At 44.9% G+C, this 11,127-nt stretch overlaps 1 protein-coding gene across 1 annotated transcript; it reads right to left on the minus strand.

The window, feature by feature from the left end:
• Positions 1–4,297: 4,297 nt before the first annotated feature.
• On the minus strand, positions 4,298–10,572 carry NPY2R (neuropeptide Y receptor Y2). The gene is made up of 2 exons (XM_063422706.1): positions 10,323–10,572; positions 4,298–7,154 (listed from the first exon to the last, which is right to left on the minus strand). Exon 2 carries the CDS (start codon positions 7,116–7,118, stop codon positions 5,961–5,963), a length of 1,158 nt encoding a protein of 385 aa, XP_063278776.1. The 5' UTR covers positions 7,119–7,154; positions 10,323–10,572; the 3' UTR covers positions 4,298–5,960.
• Between the last annotated feature and the right edge of the window lie 555 nt (positions 10,573–11,127).

The following is an 11,127-nucleotide window of genomic DNA, read 5'->3' on the forward strand; positions in this document are numbered from 1 at the left end:
ATCTCCCTGCCAGTTCAGTTCTGCTATGAGTAGTACAGCTGATGGAGGCACAGAGAAGAAACGCACCACTGAAGTGCCAGTCTACCACCACTCACTTCACGCATTACTGTGAAGTGGCCATCAGCTTTTGGTGCTTCAGGCCACATCAGTGCTCAAGAGAGTGGGAGGTAGGAGAGCAAGTTTTAATTAGGGCTAAGGATGAGCTCCCTGAGGGGAACTGCCAAACCACACTGTCATCACTCACTGCCCTCAGTCTCCCTGATAGTACAGAGCTTCCACATGCTCAGTCCAGGGGTGCCTGCGAAACACTTTCTGACAGCTTTATTTGAGAGCTTCTTTGGAAGCTGGGCTACACTGAACTGGAGAGGCAGCAAGACATGTGGCACTCACACATTTACGCTCTGTGGAGCCATCTACTTCAGAATGCAACTGGTATGAAGCAGCGCCAAATGCAACCTGCGTTGTCCTCACAGCGGCATAAAACAAGATTTGAAGCACTGAAAAACCGAAAAATATTTCCCCAGCTTGGTTCCTGGGAGCAATCCTCAGAATCCACTGGGAAAGAGTGTCTCGTCCTCAGCTCCCACCCCTAGGTTTTGTTTGGTGAGGAACTGTAGCCATGCTCACTGAGATGGGCTTGCCCCAAGCCAGAGGGCAATGAGAGCAAGGCTAACTGTTTCACCAGCTTGGCTACCTTAAATAAATTAATAAGTCACAGTATCGCCAAAAAACTGAGAAATCCATTTGGCTACAAATAACTGATTTTGAAGAATGGTAATAAATAAGAGAATTGTCCTAAATTTCTCTTTTTCTGTGCAAACTTGAAGGGATAGAAATAGTTTGACGAAATAAGTGTGTAAACATGGATTCTGCTGTGGAAGGTATCATGTATAGCAGAGTTAGTAGATTATGAAGGGAGGGTTGTGACGTGTGCAAATAAAAGTCTGTTTCATATAAACTCCAGTTCTGCAAATTCAGCTGCAGGTCCAAGAGGAAAACTACAGCCTTTTTCTCCTATGCAGATCAGCAAAACAAAAATTATAATCACGTTTTCAAGCTAAACTGTGGCTCCATCCATCAGATATGTAATTCCACCATCTTTAAGCTTTACAGTTTGAAGCTCTCTTCCTTCCACAGGAGCTCAGTGAAGTCTGAGAGGGAAAAGATTTTAATGCAAGCACCAATTTTTTCATATATCCCATCTGAAATGAGCTTATGAGGCGCTTGCATGCATTATTCATCCCACATCCTGTCTAGAATTAATAACACATCCATTGCTTCTGATACCTTATCAGTACAGAACTGTTCAGCTGTATTGCATTTAGGTGAAGCAATGTACACATCCTTGAGAAGACGGTGTGAGTTTTAAGGCTCAGACAATCATGGGAATTTCTTCTCAAAGTTCCTCAGTTTCCCTGGGCAACGCTGTCCCTTGTACATATGTCTTCATTTGGCCTGGTTTCATTTTTACACGTTTCTCTTGCTGCCCAGACTAAAGGAGGAACAAAAGCCGATAAATCAATGACATCTTCACTAATCTCATTCTTGCTCTCTTTCTTTCTTCTTGAAGCAGAAGCTCATCCTGTGACTTTCTTACTTCTCCAGCATTACCAGCTTCAGAGTTCTTCAATACACTTGTACTAATTTCCTTTTAAAATGACAGCCAATTGAAAACATGAAAATCTACTACTGATTGCATAAATAAGCATCTGTACTGCAGTACACAGATCTTTAGCAAAACCAGTCTTGCATGGATTTACAGACATCTCACAGCTTTTCAGGTCAAAGAACCCGTAATTTGGCACAAAGCAGTTCCCCTGTTGTAGAGTGGCATTTATAATGACAGTACTAGGTATATAACTCAGGCATCCAAAGACAAAATTCATCCCTTAAGGTCATGATCTGGATTAAAGTAAGAAAACCCTGGAGAGAGTTTAGAAACGATGAAGCAAGGAAACGGATTATACTAATCAGAGAATTCAGGGATTTTTTTTTTGTGCTCTGACAGATAAAATGTAGTTAGTATTTTCCATTCTGTTATTACTCTTAGCGTTATCTAACTTATTAGTATGTTGACAAGGTATGTATGTCCATCACACATTGTATAGAAGGCAGGGTTTTACGGACAGACAACTATTTTCCACACACTTATTCTACAGAACAACTTTTGCACAGCTCTGACATACAATTTATATATAAATAGACATGCATATTAAACCCATTTGCTGCCAGGTTTTAGTCCTTTTATTTTAACTCCTTATAGCCTAAAATCTATTTTTTCTCAGATTAGCAATGATGTACTTTCTGTTCAGTCATAGACAGCAGCTCTACGTGGAAATCACAACTCTCAGTGAAGGCTGTTTACTCAGAGGGCCCAGTAAGAGGGTTCAGCACTATCCCTACATACCAAAACCCCATCTTCACTGGCTTCCCATAAAACCCTAGCAAGCTCACTCAGGATTGCTTCTCCTCTCGTAGCCCCTGCTGTGCCCCTAACAGGCAATGTGACTTTAGCACTCCTCCAGAAGCAGCACAGTGCTGTGCTTCCCTCCGAGGCAAACACACGACAGCCTCAGGAGAGTGCACGAGTGCAGCTCTTCTGCCTCCAGGCTTGAGCTGCCTGGTGCCCAGCCAGTGCTGGGAGGGCTGCAGCTGTAACTAAAAAGCTGTCCAGGACTGCGCTGCTGCTGAAGACTGGAGATGCCAGTAAAATTTGCAAGGCATCAAAACGTTCTTCCATGGAGGCCAAGAGCAAACTGGTGACCAGCTAGGATCCTCGATGGCATCTGACGGCATCTGTGTGGTGGATAGGTCTTATTTCTATGACCCCAAATAAGAGTCCAAAGCTAGACACTCTCAGAGCTCAGCATAGCAATAGTCCCAGGGAGCTCACCCTGCTGTATTGCAGTATCTTTACAGTAGATGTTCTCATGGAGAATGAGGGAGGAGTCCTAACCTAAATTGTCTGTATCTTTTCTAACATCCTTGTCCCTGAACCCTAATGCCATGCAAAGGTCATAAGCTCCTGCCCATAAAACCATGATATTCAATGTTTAATTGAACAATAGAACAGCTCTAAAAAGACAAACTTTGCTGCCTGAGGAGAGGCTGAAGCATGCTGGCGAGATCACACTATTGAGAACTGAGCTACATTAGTTCAAATTCTTGCCCTGAACCAGCAATGACATTTCACTTTGGATGCCCTGCTGCCTACTAGCAAATTATTCAATGAATGCTACTGGTATTCTTTGGCTTTGTATAAAACTGGTACCTAAGCAACAGGAAAATAATATAATGCCTTAAAAATATAATTAAAGCACTAACAGGTGAATGGGGACACCTCGATCTTGGTTCCTATTTCAGGCAAAACTGAAGGTCCCCTGCAGACTCCTCAGTCCAGTGGTTAGATATTGTTTACAGGTTCACTTGCCCTTACAGAGGCATGGATTCCCACATCCTTCTGACAGCTGGGACTTGGGGCAACTCCAAGGGATATTGCGACATCATTGCTTTTGATGATAAAGTGCTGTGCTTTCCTACAAACATGATGGGTACTAAAGTGTGTAGCTGTGCTTGTGCAGAAGCCAAGTCCCAGGAGTGACTTAGCCATGCAAGAGGCACGAGTCAGTGCTGGCTCTTCTACATCCCCTCTTCAAGTGCCAGTGGGGAAATCCACACCTTGCAGTGGGACAATGTGCATGGGTTTGTTACCCTAAAGCAGGCACTGACCTCGGCACCACCTCCACAAGGCAGAGAGGAAAGCAATGCAATAAATTAGTGCACCAGTTCTGGCTCAGCGTGACAGCTGCAGAGAAAGCTCAGGAAGCCATAAAATAAAGACACCATGACATAAACGGAAAGATTATTTGTAATTAATTGCTTTTATACAGGATGATGTAAAGCAGACTTAAAATTACAGAGAATTAGTCTGGCAATTGTAGATTTTGCACACAACTGTCATGGTTACTTCAAAACTGTCTATATACCATACTCTAACAGGCTTAAAGGAATAGAAACAGAACTTTCAAATCATTCGCGTTTTAAATAAAGGAGGCTATTTGTAGTAATAATACTTTTGATGAAGGGTTCAGAGTCAAGTGATATATGTGATTGATGTCCATATAATTGCATACTTCTATAATCCTTCTTCACCCATAAGAGTTTGAGCTTAAATTTGGATATTATTAATATTCAGACAAAAATAACTTGTGGGCAATAACATGCCCTGAACATGGTGGAGAATTAAGCTATTTTTGTAAAACTGTTTAAGAATGATAGATACTTTTTCCTGCTTGAGTAAACACTAGCTAATTCTCTAGACCTCCCTTTTCTGCTCATGAAGATCCAAGTCCAAATGATTTCATGGATATTTAAAGGATGGTGCCAAATACTGAATACACAAAGATTAATTTCTCCTTTATCACTTGATAAAGACCTGATACTAGTCATTACATTGCAAACATTTCAGCACTCGAGTTTTCCTGGGTTTTAATTTTTAAGAGAGAACACAGTGAATTTAGGAACAACAAAAAGTGGAGAGAAAAAATGAGGCTGCTGAAATATAGCAGTCAAATCAGACTTCAAGTGAAAGTATCACACTTGTTTTTATTCTCAATAAGCAACAGGGCAGCTTGGAATAAACACGGGTTGAAATTTTCTTCATGTCTTTAATGAGTTCAAAGAGGCTGAACAAAGACATAGAAGAGTTGAGCATTGCTGTATACAACACGGTAAACAGATTAAAATTTCATACCTGAGCAAAAAAAGGAATTTAACTATTAACTACGGCATGCAGAGTAACTGATAAGTTATCACAGAAACATAGCATACTGTTATCAGGTTACAGTCATTCAGATGTTCTTAATTTTTACAAAGGCTAAAGATGGAAAAAGCTCCTACACGAGATGAGTATGACATAAAACCACAGTAAGGAAAAGCACTTTACCATCTAGCAGCCTTTCCAGAGGATCAGAATTATCTGCTGTTTTATTATCCAGGCAGAAGCAGCAACAATTCAAAGCCTGTGGAGTTAATAACACATTAGACATTTAAGCAGGTCCTGAAAATGAAAATATTAGCAGTTTATGAAGTGCTCACAGAAGACCTGAGCCTGCATTCCCTGCCCTCAAATGCCACTTTAAAGAACTGCATTTGTGAGCTGTTCCCAGAGCAGAATGAAAGGCAGGGATCTGCAGGGAATGACTGATCAAGTCACAGGCTCATGATTTTCTCACCAGCATAACAACTGCCAGTTTTTAAGGGATGACTTCTTACCCCATTTATTGGCCAAAATCCACATTTCATTTTACGTAGAAACTTTCCTCTCACTGAATCCAGTATTTCAGTGGGTTTGGTTTTTTCTTTTCTCTTCTGATTTCACCACCTAATCTATTTCAAATGCTCTGGTTTGAAATAGTCTAGCACAAGTCAAAAAGAAGTAACGTATTTCTCTTCTTAATTCCCTTGTCTTTGCAAAAGGTGCCTGTGGGAGAGGAGGGGCATGAAAAGTTTGAGGTTTAACCAGCATAGCTGATTGCCCCACCAGACAGGCTTAATTCTCCTGGCAGACTTCTGCACTCCCTGATCTCCACATCAAATATAAAAACTACCTGCAACCACCACCAATATGCCTGTGCTATAAATCAGCCATTTTCCTTCCCCCAGCAAAATCAGCAAACCCAGCCCTTGTCATTTAGACTTGTCAAGAAGATATGGGAACAATGAAAAGTATTTACCCTGTTAGAGACAGCCATAAACAAAGCCTCTCCCTTTTACTTCCTTGCATTTGTACAGTGACATAGTCTTGATGTCAGTCAACTCCCCTCAAATCATAGTACCTGCCTTGACTTTCCTGCTACTGTTCTTTCACCATTTATGAATAAACTATGCATTGAAAATGCATATACCAAAATGGGTTTATCCCTTTGTTTTTATATTCATTTCTTCTTTGGTCAGACATCTTAGACATTGGTAGGTTGTGTGAAAGAGTCCCCAGGGAACTGAATCCTCTTGGCTTCTAGCTTCTTCCTGGCTTTGAAAGCTGCCGATGCTTCAGGGTGGATGGAGTCCAGCCGCTGCTCGCACTGGAAGGCCGTGAGGAAGGCCGTCCTGTAGTTGTTATTCATCCAGCCATACAGAAGGGGGTTAGCAAATGTCGAGCACATGGCAATGACGTGGAACACCGTGTAGATCAGTTTGTACTCTTTCAGGTCCAACACCTGACTGTCAATGTCGCTGACCAGCTGGAAAGTGTGAAAGGGCAGCCAGCTGACAGCAAACACCACCACCACGCACACCAGCATCTTGGTGGTTTTCCGGCGCCGGTGGTGATAGTGGTCGTTCCCCGCCCCTGGGCTAACGTGGTTCTTGAGCTTGGTCCAAATACGGATGTAGGCATAGGAGATGACTGCCAGAGGCAGCACATACTGGATCAGGAGCATGGAGATGCTGTAGATGGTGCCATAGTTGAGCTGCCCCTCCCCTGGCCATTTCTCCGAGCAGACCACAATCTTAAAGTCGGGAATGATCTCAATCAGCGAGTACTCACGGAAGATGGCCAGGGGACTTGCCAACAGGGCACTGACTGCCCATGCAACTCCTATAATCAGGAAGCTGATGCGCTTAGAGATTTTGCTTTCCAAGTGGTAGACGATGCAGCGGTGACGATCCAGAGCGATCACAGTCAAAGTGACAGTAGACACGTGGACAGCAAGGGCCTGGGCATAAGGCACCAGGTGGCACAACACCGGGCCCAGCTTCCACTCGCCCAGGAGCGTATAAACCAAAGTGAAAGGCAAGCACAGCGTGTTCACCAGCAGGTCAGCCACTGCCAGGTTGGCAATGAAGAAGTTAGTCACTGTGCGCATGCTTTTGAATTTGATGATCACGTGGATCACGAGGGAGTTTCCGATCACTCCCAGCAGGATGATGGAACAGTAAGCAAAGATGAGAATTATCTGTACTTCAACAAGTGTTGTGCTGTCTTTCAGTTCTGGTTTAGGGTCCAGAGCCAATTCATTGAGTGGTGTGGTGTATCTTGTTAAGTACAGCTTAGTGAACAGCTCCATTTTCATTTCTTCTGTCTGGTTTTCCTCACCTACTGCTTCCAGGGGCCCCATCCTTGCAGCAGCCTGGTCAAAGCCACAGAGCTTCCCCTGAAAACAAAACAGTACAAGAACAAGTGGAGAAATTGTTCCACGTGGGCTAAGACAAGAAGCAACGAGCTAAAGTTACATCTTGTTCCTAATCCACATGCTACATTGCAGAATTAAGAGAAGATCTGTCTTAATATATTTAAATTCTCTTCCCCTTACGTTTTGAAGGCTGATCCAGTAATATTATTTAGTCATGACTCCTGCTGAAAACTGGAATAGATTTCAAAAGCATTCCAAAGACAAAATTTGCCTAAGTAAATGCAGAAGGATTAATATCCTGCTGGGTAGCATATAATTTTTTTTACAATCCACTACCTAAAACTAGTGCTTATTTAGCAAAAATCTTCCAGTAATATCTGTGGGAATTCTACATGGAACAGCACCATCCGGACTGTTATTAGCATAATAATCTTCCAGCTTTTCCTTAATGAAAATTGTTTCCTTTACATAGTTATTAAATTCTTACAGGTTTATGCCCTTCCTTAATACCAGTGAACAAATTGCTGGGGTCTTTCTTTAAGAAACTTTGTTTTACAACAGTTTGTACCATGAGGCAAATAAAAAATACCACTGAAATAGAACTGAAATTATACCATTTCTTAGAAATGACTGCATAACTTATTCATGCTAAAATTCAACTCAAGAAACAACTGAAACACAGTTATACACGATATTTCCTTTCTGTGTGATGTTTCAGAAAACAGAGCTCCTTGGAGGCTGTCAATCAGGCATTCATTTCTGACTGCAGTCATAGCGAAGAGCAAATCATTCCCTTGCTGATGTCAGTAAGAATTTCACCACTGGCATAAAAATCACTTTTTTTTTTTTTTTTTTTTTTTTTTTTTTTTTTTTTTTTTTTTTTTTTTTTTTCTTCCTTACATAGGCTGAGCCAAATTCTGAATTCTGTGCCACCCTAAGACTTCAGTAAGCACAATATATGAATGGTTTACAATCAGTTGCTGACTTGGACTTCAGTCCAGTGTAAAAAAAAGTACATGTTGCAACTGCCCAGAGCATGGGTGGCATGCTAACCAAGGACCAAGAACCTGGAGACTCCTTTCCTTGGCCTGGGAAAATAATAAGAAATTACCAGTGCCAAGCAAACTTACCAGCAAAACACCACTGTTTGCCACCAAGGGGAAAGACAACCCTGAGTTACTCTACTTCCCCATTCATTACCTTCCCTAAGGAAAGCAAGAGTAGAGAAGAAATGTCACTTGCTAAGCATCAAGTGTTCTGCATAGCTTAACCCCTCTCAAATTCAAGTCTGCCTAAAGAAGCAGCTGTTGATGTGTTTGGATGAACATGGCTTTCAAAAAAATTCTTGTTCTTTTTTGATCAGCGCCATTTAGTTCCTTCCATCTTTAGAGAAACGTTTTAGAGGAACAGAGGTACATTCTCATCCCTATCTCTGTTCCCAGTAACTATCAGTGAGTGACATCCTTCTGCATGGTTTCCAAAATGAGAAAGGAGCGTTGTCTACCAGCAGGAGACTGAACCCTTTTTGCTTGCTTCTATCCCACACAACATCCCAAAGAATTTCTCAGGGTGAGCTATTTTTGCAAAAGAAGCACGTCAACTGCATGAACTGAAAGGCATTTTCCCCCCAGGTAAACAGGTCAGAATTGTACCATAATGTTCAGTCTACAAATTATTCAACAATTAATAGTGTAAGCCTGAGATCTGAAACACCAGAAGCCACGTAGCTGAGATATGCCAGCTACTCATACTAGTGTACATCGCTGATTTTAGCAGTATAGTCAGTTTTCAACTACTAGCCCAAGTAAAGGACTTCAGGAAGGGATTCCTTATCAATACACCTTTAGTCCACCAGGTTAAAAATGTAAGAGCTCCAGCACAATTTGCACAGTCAAGGCTATGCAGAAGTTGAGAACTCTGATGAGCATTTCCCTTTGACCCATTCCTACACCCAGGAATTACACTTCCATACATTACTAGAGTAGAGATGTGGTGAGGTCCCAGGACTGAGATGCTACAAAGTCTCATTATTTTTTTCAGTGGAGCTCACGTCTACATAAAGAAGTAGAAAGGCGAGAGGGCTGACAAATATAATTTTTTTCCCTCCTTTGCCCTAAATTCAGACAGAAGGGTGTAGCTCAGCCAAATAACATAACTTCCCTTTCTTGGCAAAAGTATTTTCACCCATTTCTCTAGTCTCTGACTTTCTGTTGATTCGTTCTTGCAACTCCTTCTTTTTAGCAAAGCCTTCTCCTGTTCTGACACATTTTATTTGTTACTGCCTTATTCAGGCTGAAGAAAGATGCTTTGGTCTTGTCAATAAGACAAAGGAGAGCGAGAAAGAAGGGACAACCACGGTTTAAAACAGAAATGAGCTCGTGTGTCAGCAAGTGATGAAATAAACTGGACAAGTTTGACACTGTCAGTGCGACAGTTATGTGGGCAAAACAGAAACTGCTTTCAAAAAACGGGGATAAAACTGAGATGACACTGCAGGTAGTATTTAACAGGACCCTTTCTCTTCTTTTTTTTGGGGGGGATAAACTCTCCATGTGATAGCATTTACCAGCACACCTTGCATACTGCACCACACCGGGGCTTTTTTCCCGGTTGCTTATTTTTTTTCCCCAGCAGTCAGATCCTCATGGTCAGGCAGGCATCAAATTGCGTCTAACTTTCGGCCGAGAAAGGCCCAGAGAGGATTTACATGGGTTCTGAGAGCAAGTAAGCAAAAAGGGCGGCATACGTGATTACATTAGCAAGCAGCATTCCCATCAGGACCGCAGTGCCTGCGCTGGGGAAGGGGCTGGGGTTGCTGGAGGCGAAGCTGGTAGCAAACGCGCCTCTGGGATGCGGCACCGCTTCCCTCCCGGCTCCGCGAGCCGTCCCCGGGGGGCACACACCCATCCCGGGGGCAGACACCAATCCCGCGGGCAGACACCCATCCCGGGGGCAGACATCCATCCCGAGGGCAAACACCCATCCCGGGGACAGTCACCCATCCCGGGGACAGTCACCCATCCCGGGGACAGTCACCCATCTCGGAGGCAGACATCCATCCCGCAGGCAGACACCCATCCCGCAGGCAGACACGTATCGCGGGGTGAGGCACCCGTGCCTGGGCGCTGCGGGGATCCCGCCGCCTCCCCATGCCGGGAGCGCCGCTCCGTCCCCCCTTCCCGTTCTTACCTTCCGCTCCACCCGGGCAGGCGAGCGAGGCACGGCGAGCTGCTGCCCCAGGAGGCGGTGTGCTAGGGCAGAGCAGGGCAGGGCAGGGCAGGGCAGGGCAGGGCAGGGCAGGGCAGGGCAGGGCAGGGCAGGACAGGGCAGGGCAGGACGGGAGCGGAGCCCCTCGCTCTGCAGCGGGGCGGCTGCCCCGGCTCCCCGGCCCGTTGCCGCGGCTCTCCCCGCGCCGCTCGCCCCGTACAAAGTTTGGAGGCGGCGGCCCCCGCACGCCGGAGGGCGGCCCGGGCGGGGCGGCCCCGCCGCCGGGGCGGGCTCGGGCGGGGCGCGGGCCGGCTCCGCCCGGCGGGCTCCGGGCGCGGGCGGGCTGCGGGCAGCGCGCTCGGGTGTGCCGGCTGCCCCTGGCTCGGGAGGTGCCCGCGGCAGCGCCGCCGGCCTCCAGCAGGGATTCGGAGAAAGAGGGAGTCGTGCCAGACCCGGGCTGGGGTACGCGCCGCACACCCGAGGCTGCTTCCTAGCTTTCCCAGCCCCGAGATGCCTGCTGGGGCAGCATAACGGGGATGCCTTTGCTCCCAACAACTGCTGAAATCCTTGGTTACATGCACCGCAGCTTGCACAGATTTTCTGATCCTCAAATGTGGCTGTTGCCAGAGCAGGTGTAAGGATGAATAAAGCATTTACATATTCTGTCAAGAGCAAAATAAAATATTTCATATTTATTTACAAGGCTGGAAAGGTAAACACAAGAGCTGCTGCTTTTATTTGGTTCTGTATCCATAACCTTTCGAAACAGCTCTCCTGCCAGCCAGCT

This window comes from Prinia subflava, chromosome Z (genome assembly GCF_021018805.1).
Source record: "Prinia subflava isolate CZ2003 ecotype Zambia chromosome Z, Cam_Psub_1.2, whole genome shotgun sequence".
Classification (NCBI taxonomy): Eukaryota; Metazoa; Chordata; class Aves; order Passeriformes; family Cisticolidae; genus Prinia; species Prinia subflava.

Bases quoted from the DNA above. Each gene is read 5' to 3' on its own strand.
- NPY2R (XM_063422706.1), bottom strand. From the start codon at position 7,118: ATGGGGCCCCTGGAAGCAGTAGGTGAGGAAAACCAGACAGAAGAAATG.